The sequence below is a fragment of the Nycticebus coucang genome, chromosome 11, assembly GCF_027406575.1.
Source record: "Nycticebus coucang isolate mNycCou1 chromosome 11, mNycCou1.pri, whole genome shotgun sequence".
NCBI lineage: Eukaryota > Metazoa > Chordata > Mammalia > Primates > Lorisidae > Nycticebus > Nycticebus coucang.
In genome coordinates, this window is record NC_069790.1 from 120,084,342 (window position 1) to 120,099,623 (window position 15,282).

Sequence of the window (15,282 nt, forward strand, 5' to 3'; positions counted from 1 at the left end):
GGCTGCAGGGAGAAGAACAGAGCTGGGGAGTCCTCCCGCCATGCCAGCTGTCCCAATCTGAGCAAGAGAAAACCTTTTACAAACTCCTTTCTCTTTTTATCTTCATTTACCCTGCTCTTTTATTTCTTTGGACCTTTTGCAATATCTCCTCATGATGTGGCCACAGCAGCTAAGTTGTGAAGAGAGATTAAAATATCTTCTGCTCCATCCAGAGCTTGGCAGATTTTTCCCTCCTATTTCCTACAAGATGGACACATAAGAACAGCTGGTTGGAGCTTTCCTGATTGCATTTCGCCCCTGTCCTCGGCCTGGGGGAGGATTCAGAAGAAGGAATGAGGGAGTTATTGATCCCTCATCCACATACCCAATTTTGTGGCCCCTGGTGATCTCAGTACAACCAACAAATCCAACAGGCTGACTTGCTTGGTGTATCAATCACATGGCCTTTCCTTCTCTGCCTTAGCCATGGAAATGGATCATGTCAGTTGAGCGTTTGTTGGTTTTCCAAACTATCCCACAATTTAACAACTTGAAACATCAAACATTTAGTCACTGGGTCAGCTGGGTAGTTCTTGGGTCTGGACCAGCTTGGCTCATCTCAGGCACTCACCTGTGCTTCTGTGGTCAGCGTGCACTGGATGGCCTTTGATGGCCTCACAGACAAGTCTGGGGTGAGCAGGCTCTTAGACAAGCCAGGGTGGTAGAAATCATCACTAAGTGGGCTAGTTCCAGGCTCCTTTCTCAGGCAGTGCAGGAAGAGCAGAAAGAAGGGAAGCCACAGTGCACGGTGCTTTTGAGCCTCTGCCTGCGTCATGCTTACTACTGTCCTATTGTTCAGAACAAGTCATACGGCCAACCCACAGTCAAGGGTTGAAAAGACAGACAGTGTCCTAATGAGAGGAACTGGAAATCCACAAGAGGCATGTGTACAGGAATGAGAATAATTTGTGGCTACATCTGCAGTCTCCTCCAGGGACTGTCATCCGTACACCATCAACATAAGGAAACTGCTGCAGAGCTGGAACTGGCTCTTGGCACCTTTTCATTTTGCCTCCCATGCCTTTCCCACACCCCCTCCCTAAGGCTGACGATATCCTTAGGATGTCCTTTCCCACTGTGATGCTATCTGCACAATAATGTAAAGACAAGTCCATATTTTTTTCCTTTGACAATCTCAGCCATACAACTTTTGGGAATATACTTCTTCTTCTTCTTTGTAGTTATTGGCCAGGGCCAGGTTTGAACCCGCCAGCTTCAGTATATGGGGCAGGTGCCCTGCTCCTTTGAGCCATAGGCACCGCCTGGGAATATACTTCTTTTATCCCCAAATCCTGATTACTAAATGTGGGTAATTTAGTCTTAATGATAATTGTGGGCTGTATAACTCGACTCCATGACTTCTTAATAGGAAGAGGAAATGTTCCATTTTCAGTACAAATTAGAAATATAAATCTCCACTGCAGATGCCCCAATGTCTTGTGTTGCTTCCTGCACCTTATTAGGAGCAGCTATCAGCAGCTATCTTTTGAAGCCATTTTCTTTCCTCTGGTGTGGACTACATAGCTAGAAGAGATTAGAGTAAGAAGTTCAGGGGGTCTTGAAGATAGGAGGTGAAGGTCAGGGCTGGTTTCTCAGGCATTTCACTGTGAGCATCAAGTGCAGAGGACTTTCTGCAGACTCCTTAGAGTGCAGCAGCACCAGGGAGAAGCCCACAGCTTGCAACAGACAAGGCCTGGGGCATGAGGGCTGTACAGTGGAAAGTGTTGCAGGTAGATTCTGACAGTGTGGCTTTTGTTTCCTTGATGTTCCAGGGGCCAGAAGCCAACTGAGAATTATCTTAGTGGGTAAAACTGGAGCAGGAAAAAGTGCAACAGGGAACAGCATCCTTGGAGAGAAGGTTTTTGATTCTCGCATAGCATCAAAATCCATTACGAAGACCTGTAAGAAAGGGAGCAGGATGTGGGAGCAAACAGAACTCGTCGTGGTTGACACACCTGGCATTTTTGACACCGAGGTGCCAGATGATGACACATGCAAGGAGATTGCTCACTGCATGGTTCTGACCTCCCCAGGGCCTCATGCTCTGCTCCTGGTAGTTCCACTGGGTCGTTATACTGAGGAAGAGTGTGAGGCCACAGAGAAGATCCTGAAGATGTTTGGAGACAGGGCTAGAAAATTCATGATTCTCTTATTCACCCGGAAAGATGACTTGGAGGATATCAGTTTCCATGATTACCTAAGGGAAGCTCCAAAGCACATGAAAGAGTTGATGGACAAATTTGGTGATCGCTACTGTGTGTTCAACAATAGGGCAACAGGTGGTGAGCAGGAGGCCCAGAGGAAGGAGTTGCTGACCCTGGTTGAGCGCATCGTGAGGGAGAATGAGGGAGGATGTTACACTAATAAGGTGTATGAAAGGGCTGAGCAGGAGATTCAGAAACAAACCCAGGTGCTGCAACAATATTACAGAGCAGAGTTGGAGAAGGAGAAAGCCCGTATCAGAGAGGAATATGAAGAAAAAATCAGAAACCTGGAAGATAAACTGGAGCAGGAGAAGAGAAAGGCACAAATGGAGAAGGAATTAGCAGAAAGGGAGGCTCTCTATTCTGCAAAGCAGCAAGATGCTAGAAGGGAGGTTGAAAGTCAGAGTCAGATAGTTGAAATAATCTTGAAAGTGTTGGAGATTGCTTCCTCTGTTTGTGCACGTTTGTTTAAGGGAGATAAAATTTAATAAAAATTTGTATTTTCTGCATATTCTCTGGCAACCTTCCCCCATTCTACTGGTTTATCAAACTCAGGGTGCTCTGTCTTTCTGTCACCAGGACTAAGGAGTGTAATAAACTTCACCACTGGAAATTGGTAGACGTTTGATTGACTTCACAGGAAAGGGACCAATTCTCAATTTCTCAACCTGCAAAGTACTACATGTTGGTGCTCACTACATTGTGATTTCTAACTCAGATTCACAGAGAAAAGGAAGGCAAAAGACTAAAGAAGATGATCGCGTGCTGCAACTTTTTTCCTTGGCAAATGTTTCTCTCCTAGATTCTTTCTGGTTTGGCAGATTCTCTCTCCTTGTAGCTGCTACTTATATTTGCCTTCAGGACCCTATTATTAGAGAGATCAATTATTTGCATTAGGTTAACCCATAGATGGAAATGGTTGTAAGATTATTTCTAGATAAATGTCGATTTGTTTAATTACATTTTCATATAAGGACTCTCAAATTGTTCCTTGCTATCTGCTCATTGAAGAACAAAGACTTGTCTGGAAAACAGATCTCTCCAAACTCAACTAACTAGGAATCCCCAAATACCAGAAAGGTGAAAGAGCAAGTCAACATATAAAAGAATAATGTTTGGTATATTTGGGTGTATCTGCAGAAACTCTTTGACCAACTTCAATTTAACCAATTTGATAACTGACTAGTTTTTTCCTTTTCTTGCTAGACAAACCTATGGTTGTGATCCCACCTCTCTCACTTTGAGCACTGATTGCTTGGCAGCTTATCTGCACACTTCTGCCTTGCCCAGCCGAATGTTTGTTTATTGTTATTATAAAAAAAATTTTCTATTATAAAAAAAATTTGTGCAAAATTGAAATCTGTTTTTTCCTGGAAAATACCACTTCTACTCTATAAGGAAATTATATTATATAATATAATTATGTAATAATTTTAAAAAGTGAACACGGGGGAAAAATAAAGTCTGTATTGTTTCCACAAGCATTGAAGTGCTCAGTCAGATAAAGATACATAGGGGATTTCTATTTTTCAAAATATTAATGAGATAGAGCTATATTAATGATATTTATAAATTCTTCTTGAGATAATAGTTACCTTTGTAGGAAAAATGATCAAACAAGCTTGTGGAAATGAGTTACTAGAGACTATATAAGTCAATGGCTTCCTGTGGAAGTATTTGGAAGCAGCCTGCATGACAAAATTAAACATAGACAGCATTTAGAACATAAGGAGAACTGTAAAATTTTTATTTTTTTTAAGGTTTTTTTTCTTTAAGGTTTTTAACATTTCATTTTTTTTAAGATTCAGATTAATAGGAGGATATATACTATATACAATTAGGTTATATAGTTTGCTTTTGTAAGGTTAAAATCTGAGTTACAGTTGTGTCTTTTACCCAGGAAGTGTGCCACATACCTGTGCAATGTACCTGTTGAGTGGGAACTTGTCCATCCCTTTCCCTTCCCTAGTTGAAATTTAACTGAGTTTTTCTCTCATATGAGCATGTAGTTGTTAACCTACTAGTTTCAATTTAGTACGGAGTACATGTGATTCTTGTTTTTCCATTCTCATAATACTTTGCCTAGGACAATGTTCTCTAAATCTGTTGTTACAAAAGATACGCAATCTCTATCTTCTTAATAGCTGAATATAAATACTATATTTATAGCTGAATAAATATAGTATTCCATGGTAAATATACACCACAATTTATTACTTCATTCTTGTGCTGAAAGGCATTTGGAGTGTGTCCACATCTTTGTGATTGTGAATTGTGCTTCTATAAACATTCAAGTGCAAATACCCTTATGGTAAAATATCTTTTTTTCTTTTGGGTAGATACCTACTAATAGGATTGCAGAATCTATTTTTAGTTCTTTGATGAATATCCATACCTCTTTCCATAGAGGCTATATTAGTCTGTAGTCCAACCAACAGTGCAGGAGTGTTTCTTTCTCTCTGTACCCACACCACCATCTGTTGCTTTGAGACTTTGTGATGTGGGCTGGGGTTAGTTGATATCTCAAAGAGGTTTTGATTTGCATTTCTTTGATGGTTAGATTTGATGAGCATTTTTTTCATGTGTTTCTTGGCTATTCATTTATCTTCATGTGTACAGTTTCTGTACATGTCTCTTGCCCAGTTTTTAATGGAGTTCTTTGCTCTTTTCTTGCTGATTTGCTTGAGTTCTTTATAGATTCTTATTATTAGCCCTTTGTTGGATTTATAGCATGCAAATATCTTCTCCAATTCTGAGGGTTATCTCTTTACTTTGCTGATTGTGTTCTTAGCTGTGGAAAAACTTTTTCACTTGATCAGGTCCCATTTATTTATTTTTGTTGGTGCTGCTATTGTCAGGAGGGTCTTTCTCATAAATTCTTTCCCTAGGCCAATAAGATTAACAGTTTTTCCCTAAACGTTCTTGTATGATTTTTATAGTTTTAATTTTAATGTTTTAGATTTAAATGTTTTATCCATTATGAGTTAATTTTTGTAAGTGGTGAGAGGTCAAATTTCAGTCTTTTACATGTGGCTAACAAATTCTTCCACTACCATTTATTGCACAGGGATTCTTTCCCCCAGTGTATGCTTTCTTTTGCTTTGTCAAAGATCAGATGGCAATATGAGGGCTATTTTGCCTCTATTTTCTATTCTGTTCCATAGATCTATGTCTCTGTTTCATGTCAATATCATGCTGTTTTGATCACTGCAGACTTGTAGTATACCCAGACTCTAGTAAAGTGATGCCTCTAGATTTGTTCTTATTTTGTTGAATTGTGTTGGCTATTCAGTGTTTTTTCTGGTTCCATGAAAAGAACTACTTTTCAGGAACTACTACTTTTTCAAGATCTTCAAAGTATGATGCTGGAATTTTAATGGAGATTGCATTAAATCTGTAGATTTCTTTAGTAGTATAGACATTTTAACAATATTGATTCTTCCAAGGCATGAGCATGATATGTTCTTCCATCTGTTAAAATTCTCTGCTATTTCTTTTCTCTGTAGAGATCTCTCACAATCTTAGCTAAATATATTCCAAGGTATTTCATTTTCTTTGATGCTGCTATAAAGAGTATGGTATCTTTGATTCGATTCTAATCTTGACTGTTGGTGTATACGAAGAGGCTACTGATTTGTGTACATTGATTTTCTATCCTGAGATGTTGCTATATTTCTTGATCACTTCTGGCAGTCTCATGGTTGAGTCCTTTGGGTTTTCTTTTTTTTTTTTTTGTAGAGACAGAGTCTCACTGTACCGCCCTCGGGTAGAGTGCCCTGGTGTCACACAGCTCACAGCAACCTCTAACTCTTGGGCTTACGTGATTCTCTTGCCTCAGCCTCCCGAGAGTCCTTTGGGTTTTCTAAGCATAAGATCATAACATCAGCAAAGAGCAACAGTTTAACCTCTTCTGCCCCATTTGTATGCTCTTGATATCCTTCTCTTGTTTGTTTGCATTGGCCAGGACTTCCAGCACTTTGTTGAATAAGTAGTGGGGACAGTGAGCCTCCTTGTCTGATTCCAGTTCTAAGCAGGAATGCTTTCAGTGTTTCTCTGAACAATATGATGTTGGTTGTGGGTTTGTAATAGATGGCTTCTATGGTTTAAGGAATTTTCCATCTATGCCAGTTTTCTTATCAAAATAGGATACTAAATTTTGCTAAATGCCTTTTCTGTATCTATTGAGAGAATCATATGTTCTTCGCTTTTACTTCTGTTTATGTGGTGAATTACATTTATAGATATGCATATGTTGAAACAGCCTTGTATCCCTGGGATAAAGCCCATCTGATTGTGATGTTTTTTTTCTTTTGATGTGTGACTTAATTCTGTTTGCTCAGATTTTATTGAGTATTTTTATGTCAATATTCACTAATGAAATTTGTCTGAAGCATTCTTTTTTGTGTGTGTCCTTTCCTGGCTTTGGTATCAGGGTGATAATTGCTTTGTAAAACGAATTAGTGAGGGTTCCCTTTTTCTTGATGTTTTGGAACTGATTCTGTAATATAGGTATAAGCTCTTCCTTGAAAGTTTGATAGAATTCTGGTGTGAAACAGTCTGGTCCAGGAGTTTGTTTTGTTGTTGTTGGAAGCTTTTTATTGTTGTTTCAATGTGGTGCTTAATACTGGTCTGTTTAAGAGCTCTAGTTCTTCCTGGTTGAGTCTAAATAGGTAGTGTTACTCCAGGAATTTGTCCATTTCCTTTATGTTTTCAAATTTCTGGGCATAGAGAATTTTGTTATATTCAGTGATGATATTATGTATTTCTCTTGTATCTGTTGCTATTTCCCCCTTTTCATTTCTGATTGAGCTTATTAGAGATTTTACTTTTCTGTTTCTGATTAATTTGGCCAAGGGCTTATCAATTTTGTTTATCTTTTCAAAGAATCAACTTTTTTCAATAGTATTCTAAATGGTTCTTTTGTACTCAATTTTGTACAGTTATTATTTGATTTTGGTTATTTCTTTTCTTCTGCTGAGTTTGGGATTGGATCGCTCTTCTTTTTCCAGTTTCTTGGGAGGATTACTTAGGTTGTTGATTTGTGGTTTTTCTGATTTCTGGATGCAATAAATTTCTCTCTTAGGACTGATTCTTAAGTATCCCACAGGTTTTGATAGCCTGTGTCCTCATTGTCATTTTGTTTAAAGAATCTAATGATTTCCTCTTTCACCCAGGTATCATTCAGCAATCAGTTGTTTCATTCCCATGTCTCCATGGGGATGAGTGTTTCTGTTGGAATTGCATTCTACTTTTATTCCATTGTGGTCTGTAAAGATACAAGGTCTAATTTCCATTTTTAAAAATTTTTTGAGCCTTGATTTTTGACCTAGGATATGATCGATCTTGGAAAATGATCCATGAGCTGACAAGAGTAGTGTATATTCAGTGGTATTGGAATGAAATGTTCTGTACATGTCTATTAAGCCTATTGTTCTAGAGCACATTTAAGTCCAATGTTTCTTTGCTTAGTTTCTTCTTGGAGGATCTGTCCAGTCCTGTCAGTGTAATGTTGAAGTCCTTGGCTATTATGGTGTTGTTTATTTTGTTGTTCAGACAAAGTAGGTTTGTTTTATCAGTCTGGGAGTGTTTAAGTTGGGTGCATAAGTATATAGGGTTGAAATGTCTTTTTGTTGGGTTGCTCCCTTGACCATTATATAGTGTGCAGCTTTCTCTTTCTTTACCCTCATTGCTTTAAAATCAATTCTATCTGCTTTAAGAATTTCAACTCCCACTTTCTTTATGTTTCCATTAGCATAAAATATTGTTTCCAACTCTTTACCCTGAGTCTTAATTTATCCTGGGGGTTAGATGTATTTCCTGAAGACAACATATACCTGGCTAGTATTTTTTTTATCCAGTTAGCAAGCCTGTTTCTCTTCAGTAGGGAATTTAAGCCATTCACATTGATTGAGGGAATTGATAAGTAAGGTGGAGTTCTGTTCATCTGGTTGTGTGGGGCTCTGTTGCCTTGCTTTATGTGCATTGTTTGGGCCATTGTGGTAGCTAGTCTTTGTCCTTTAGTTTCCAGGTGTGTTTACTTTGTTGTGGGCCCATTGTGTTGGTCTGTGTATAGTACAGGTCTGAATATTTACAGCAGAGCAGGTCTTATTGTGGCAAAATTTCCTCACGTTTGCTTGTTAGTAAAAGAATGGATTTCTCCATCAAATATAAAAGTTAGTTACAGTTTCTTAAATAAAGAATCCTAGCCTAATAGTTGTTTTGTTTGAGAAGAGGGAAGGTAGGATCCCATGCTCTTTTGGCTTGTAAAGTTTCTACTGAAAAGTCAGCTGTTAACCTTGTAGGTTTTCTCTTGTAGGTCTGCTAGTGATTATGCTGGGGTGCTTGCAGAATTTTCTTTTTCCCTTTTTCAGGTTAATTGCAATGTGTTTAGGAGATTCTCTGTTTGAATCTAGTGATCTTGTTTTTTTTTTTTTGCAGTTTTTGGTTGGGTTTGGGTTTGAACCCACCACCTCTGGCATATGGGGCCAGTGCCCTAATCCTTTGAGCCACAGGTGCCACCCCATCTTGGGGTTTTATAGCCATCTAGTAGGTGTGTATGTTTAAATCTTTGACAATGTTTGGGAAATTTTCAGCTATAATATCATCAGCTAGAGCTTCCCTGCCCTTGGGACTCTCTTCTTCAGGGATACCTGTAATTCATATGTTTGTACACTTCATGTAGTCCCACAACTCTCTAAGATATTGCTCGACTTTTATTCTCTTATTTTCTCCCTCATTAAGAGATTGGATTTGCTCAAGAGCCTTGTCTTCAAGCTCTGAGTTTCTTTCTTTTCCATGGCTTAATCTATTATTGAATCTTTCTACTACATTTAAAACTCCATGAATGCCTCCTTCAATTCTTTAAGCTTATTTATGTCCTTTCTAATTTTGTCCAGATCCTTGGAAATTTTGTCTTTAATTTTGTTAATTTCTTTGGACTTTTTTTTTTTACTTCCTTTTGATGGTTTTCCACTTCCCCTTTAATTCCTTTCATTGTATTTGCCATTCGTAATCTAAATTCCATTTCTTTTGTTCCTAAAATTTCTTTATAATTGGAATCTTTTGTAGTAGCTCTGTTGTGATTCCTTGAGGGAATTAATCTGATCTGTTTCTTCATGTCATCAGAGTTTTTTGCTGGTTTCCTGTCTTATGCATTTTATTTTTCTTCATTTCCTCCCTCTACTTTCTTCTCTCTTTTCCTTTTTCCCTTCGTTCTTTTTTAACTCTAGCCTTTGAGGTTAAAATGGCCCTATGGTACTGGAAAGAAAAGGTTAGAAAAGAAAAAAAAAAAGAAAGAAGAAACCCAAAATAATATTAATAGTAATAATGAAATAAAAATTAAAGAAAAATAAAAAAGAAAGAAAAATATGCATACATATTTGTATGTATAAGTATGTGTGTGTATATATGGGTACTATGTCTGGGACTAATACAACTATCCAAGAACAAGACTTTTTTCTTCCTACCTGCTCAATCATTCTTTGCAAGTAACTTTATCCACAAAGTGGTAAGATGGCTGATTCATCTGCAACCTCACATCTGAATTATAGGAGGAAAGAGAAAGATAGTACAACAAGGAAGATAGGAGGCACTTATACTACAAAAACAAAGTGAATGCAGAAAGTTCTCCAAGACTTCCATTTACCTCTCTTGGTAATATGGTTACCATTAGTTGCAAGAAACACTGTGCCATATAGTATTTCAGGAGTGCATTGCTTTATATACAAAATTATAGTTTTGTTAGTAGGGAAGATGAAGCATATGGGTAGTAAGCAGGTACCTAATAGACTTGGCCATAGCACATTTTGGGTGAATGGGCTCTAATCCTCACTCTGGAGATGCCTCAGTCTCACCCCCTAGGGAGACTTCTTTTGACAACTTCTCAGCCAAACCAAAGTTTTGTTAATTCTACATGTGAACCAAGGACACATCAAGAAAATAAAACTTTAAGACTTGAGTATGGTTCCAAAATAACACAGAGGCTGATAGCAATCTAAACATCCTGAATAAATTAGTCAGGATAAGGCTGCACACATAGGATGGCCTTAACAGGATAAGCACACAATATCCTTAGCAGGATAAATGTACAAGGTGAGTAACAATAAAATGCTAGAAAGCAATGGAGAATAAACAAAGCCAGACAGAAACTGAAGGTATTATCTTTGAAACAAGGAATTACACCTATCCACATCTATATTTGAAAGGTCTGAGGTCACTCCCCAGGCCAAGGCTAAAGGGATGAGTACATCTCAAGTATTAATAAACTCTTTGCTTCCTGAACCAATACCTGAGAGGCAAAACTTGGGACACACATCTGATTGCTTTATTTTTCTGCCTTCAGTCTCTGGATCCTTTCCCTTAGAAGATGAGGGTAGTTTTTGTATCTTATTACCTGGATTTCTTCTGTATAAAATGTAATCTAGTGAAGGAAACCTAGGCTTTGTTATATCAAGTGGGGATGTGATAAAATATAGATAGTTTATTCTGAAAAATATATCCAGGCTAAAAGGCTATCATCCTATGACAAAATTCTTTCTTTCTTTTTTATTTATCTTTTGGAGACAGGGTTTCATTCTGTTATTCAGGTTTGAGTGCAGTGGTGCAATCACAGCTCACTGCAGCCTTGACCTCCTGGCCTCCAGAAAACCTCCTATCTCAGCCTTACAAGTAGCTAGGACTACAGGGGTGCTCCACCAAAACAATTAGCTCCACTGGCTAATTATTTTTATTTTTTTTTTGTGGAGACAGGGTCTACTGTGTTGCTAAGGCTGGTCTTGACCTCCCAGCTTCAAGAAACCTCCCACTTCAGCCTCCCAAAATGCTGGAATTACAGGCTTGAGCTACCATGCCCGGCCTCCTTTGACAAAATTCTATTAATATCTTTGAATGTAAGAAGGTGATTATCACAGGGTTTTTCCCCTGTATTTTATGAAGCAGATACTACATTTTCAAAACAAAAAATCTCAGGCCTTAGCATGCATCAGAGCCCCCTGATAGTTTCTGACTCAGTAGGTGTTGGGTGGAGGCTAAGGATTTGCCTCCCTAACCAGTCCCCAGATGTTGCTGCTGTTTCAGGTCCACACTTTGAGAAAGAGTGAGAGTTGAGAAGTCTGGCCAATGGAGCAAGACCCAGATGGAACTGCCAGAAAGAGACCCTCAGTATAGGTGCATATAGGTTGGAAAAGGAAAGCAAAAGTACAGGGTGGACTTAAAGATCATGTGCAATTCAAATAGGAGCTTTATGTCCACCCTGTAGAGGTCATGTTTGGTCACCACAGGCCAAAAGGGAGAGAGAAAAGTCTGCTTCCTGTTTTTGAAAATCAAAAATAATAGTAGGAAGTGGTCCAATGTGTGCGGGCTTGCCTAACATCCTGAACTTGAACATGCTGCTGGGCCCAAGAAAGGGATAATTTATGAGGTCTGACAATTAAGTTTGCAAACTTGTCACTGTGCACTCACATTGGCAGTGCTGTACAAACAGCTTGGTAAGGTTTCATAACCTTGGTATATCAGTGTCTCACAGCTGTGTTTGTGTTAAGATGTGGCGGTGTCTCGTCTCGCTGAGCAGTGTTCATTATTGTTGCTGTGTGTTTTTGTGTGCCATTGCAACAATGTCAGAGCTTCAATTAGAACAACAAGCAAACATTTGTAAATTTCTTGTTAACTTGGCAAGAGTGAAAGTGAAATCAGGGACATGTTGGTCCAGGTTTCGGGGAATACTGCCATGAAGAAAACAGCAGTATACAATTGGAGTAAATGTTTTTCTGAGGGAAGAGAAAACGTTATTGATGAAGAGAGGTCAGGTGGCCAGTAACAAGCAGAACTGATGAAAACATTGCAAGAATTTGTCAAATTGTGCATCAAAATTGTCAGCTGACTGTGCAAAGCATAGACCAAGTAAACATCAATAAGGAAAATCTTAAGTGAAAATCTTGGCCAACAGCTCATGGCTCTTGTATCATGACAATGCACTAACTTACATAGCACTGCCTGTGAGGAAGCTTTTAGCCAGTAAATAACTGTACTGGAACACCCTCCCTACTCACCTAATCTGCCTCCCTCCCCCATGACTTTTTTATTTACCCGAGGATAATGGAAATATTGAAAGGAAGAAATTTTGATGATATTCAGGATTTCAAGGGTAATATGATGACAGCTCTGATGGCCATTCCAGAAAAAGAGTTCCACAATTGCTCTGAAGGGTGGACTGGGCATTGATGTCAGTGCACAGCTTCCCAAGGGGAGCACTTCAAAGGTGACCATAGTGATATTCAGCAATAAGGTATGTAGCACTTTTTCTAGAACAAGTCAAAGAACTTAATTCTCAGATTTTGTGGTAATAATCCACCCCAGAGCTGCTTTTTCTTGGGTGTGGAGGGATAAGCAATTCTTCTTCCCAAGTCAGAAAGAAGAGTGAGCTTGGTCTGGGAATGGCAGTGCCTGTGGGACGCCTTCCTGTGACTCATTGTCTCCAGGAAAGTTGCTAAAGCCCACAACATGCTGAGCATATATTGTGATGGAGGAAACCAGGCAGACAACAAAATTCCAGTCCACATGAAATGGGGTAAGGCAGACAGGAAACAGCAGCACATGAGGAAGTGAGCCCAGGAAGGATTTTGGACTCTTGTCTGCTATGGAAATGCAGCTTGAGCAAAGTGTCATCAAATCTCCAAGGCAGAGGGCAGTGTGCAGCTGCCAAACGGGTAAAAACGTTTAGTGGGTGCTTCATGTACTGCAGGAACTTAGAATCCAGTAGGAAAGTCTCTGTTACCTACTATTAGGAGAAACAGACAACATAGTTAAAATACAATGTCAAAACTACTTTGTTCTGAGTAAACTCAGCATCAACGAGACTTGGATGGGATAGGAAACATTTTCATAAGAGTATTAGATAAAAGCTTGTAAAAAAATACAAAATAAAATGAGGCACAATCAAATATCTAATGACCTCGTGTGTGTGTAAGTAGCAATTCGTGAGTTGACAATACCAAACCAGAAGAGGTTATGTGTTTCAGTGAGAAAACCTCAGAGACCAATATTCATGGGGTGAATGTGGAAGCAAAATAAAGAAATCATTTCATTGTTCACAGTTACCAAGTTGTCTTATTGGTTTACCTTAGTTACATAATCATATGCTATTGGCTGCTTATGATTGGTTGAGGTTAAGTTTTGTTTCTTTCCAACAAAAGCATTTGCCAGAAATGACCCAAGTTAAGATTCGCTTATGTTTGCAGTTTAGGTAAAATGAAAGCTACTTTTATTTCCCAATTGATTTTGTTTCCTCAGGAATTTTTCAGGCCCAGTCTCCATTGTAATTTTATTTTAACCATTTCTCTGCTGTTGTTACTATTGATGTAAGTGATTAGGACAAAAAGTCACATAGCCTCCATCAGTAATTATATAGTCAGTGTGAGTTCCTTGAGTTGTCTGATTCCAATGGCAGTAACTTGACCTGCCAGTAGCTGCTGAAAAGCATTTAAATCCCTGGAGAGACTACAATGCACCTGAGGCCAACACAATGACTATAAAGAGAATAATAGCCAAGGATTGAAAACTTCTCTGAGCCAAGATTCCCAGAAGCCAGGATTTAACCAAACCAATCAATGGAGGAGGAAGTACCTATTGATGAAAAATCTATATTTGTGTCTTCAGACCCTTTAAATTTGGGGCAATAATTTCTAATTTATTAACATAGGAACAATATTTTAAACACTAAGGGCACAAAGTCTTCCTTACTGAGCTCTTAAGGTGCCAAGAACTTCTGAGTACTATTGAGGCTAACCTGTTTATTTCGGATTATATTCCTTGAAGAGAACTCAAGGTATCATTCTATGAAATCAAAAGAAAAACAGGTTAACGTTTGGGGTGAATTATGATCTTAGTCTTTGAGTCTGGAGGGCGCTAGTTGAGATTTCTAGATTTTAGTTTGAAGCATTGTGAGGTGGTAGAATGAACATGGCAGACGAGTGTCCCTGTTTGTGTAAGTCTCATCAGTTGGTGTCTGGTGAACTTTCCAAGTGACCAAATAGCCACAGGGATCTATGCATAACGTGTTGCAATGACTTTTCTGAAACTTGAATCAGAAACTTGAGTTATCCGGTTTCAGCTTTCAGGACTTGGGGCAAGGGCTGTTGTAGTTTTTAGGAAGAAATTCACAATTCAGTTCAGTTTACAGGGAGATAACAAAACCTCAAAGAAAACGAACAGGACTAGAATTTAATAGTCAATGCATCATAGTTTTCTATTGCAATGCAATCTTTTAGTCACTCTCATTTTTACCAAAAATAATTGCCATTAAAATTTTTTTTTAAAGTTTAGTTTTATTAAACTTGACCTGATTACTTGCATAAGTGCAACAAGATAGGGATTCTATGTCCATTTTAAAATATAAAATTTTAGTCAGAGCTTTGGTAATATCCGAGGGGCTTTTTGACCTGTGGATCCTCTGCATAAGCAGAGAAAATTGAAATACTCTTTGGAAACAATCAAGGCAAAATAATGGCAGGTTCCAGAAGTGGAACAGAACATGGTCCAGTATTGCTGGGTCATGAAATGTGAGGATGAGACTGCTTACATCACAGGGATTTATGTCACAAATCTAGCTAACATTCTTATTTGAAAAGTGTAAAAAATTTAAAAACATTTATACTACAAATTTGTATGTTGGCTTACATTTACAATGTCTGTCATAAATTTGGAACTACTTTAAGACAAAACATCCCCAATCACACTTCTCATTTAGTGCTGAAGAAAAATAACTTGCAATGTTCCATTTTAAGTCAATTAATCTTTGATACTTTAACAAAGGACTTGGCTCTGTGAGCATTTTTTGTGTATATGGACCTCAATGGAACGTCCTTCCAGATTTGTATATATTTTTTAGTTTTTTCCTTATATTTTCCAACAAAACTTTCCATAGCCAAACTAGCAGTTTATTTTACCTTCTCTCAAACTAAAAATGGTTTTCTTTTTTGTGCAAGTATCAAGTTGTTTGGCCAAGTCACAAACTCAGATACTGTTAAAAATTGTTCAGAACTTT

At 38.3% G+C, this 15,282-nt stretch overlaps 1 protein-coding gene across 4 annotated transcripts in view; it reads left to right on the top strand.

Moving 5' to 3' along the window:
- LOC128598602 (GTPase IMAP family member 4-like) overlaps positions 1 to 4,878 on the top strand; it is a 105,682-nt gene extending 100,804 nt beyond the window's left edge. For all 4 annotated transcript variants that reach the window (XM_053609185.1, XM_053609189.1, XM_053609186.1 and 1 more), the window contains one exon: positions 1,812 to 4,878. In XM_053609185.1, coding sequence (XP_053465160.1) covers positions 1,812 to 2,731 — 920 coding nt within the window. In that variant the 3' untranslated portion in view covers positions 2,732 to 4,878. The remainder of the gene's footprint in view (positions 1 to 1,811) is intronic.
- The last annotated feature ends 10,404 nt before the right edge of the window (positions 4,879 to 15,282 follow it).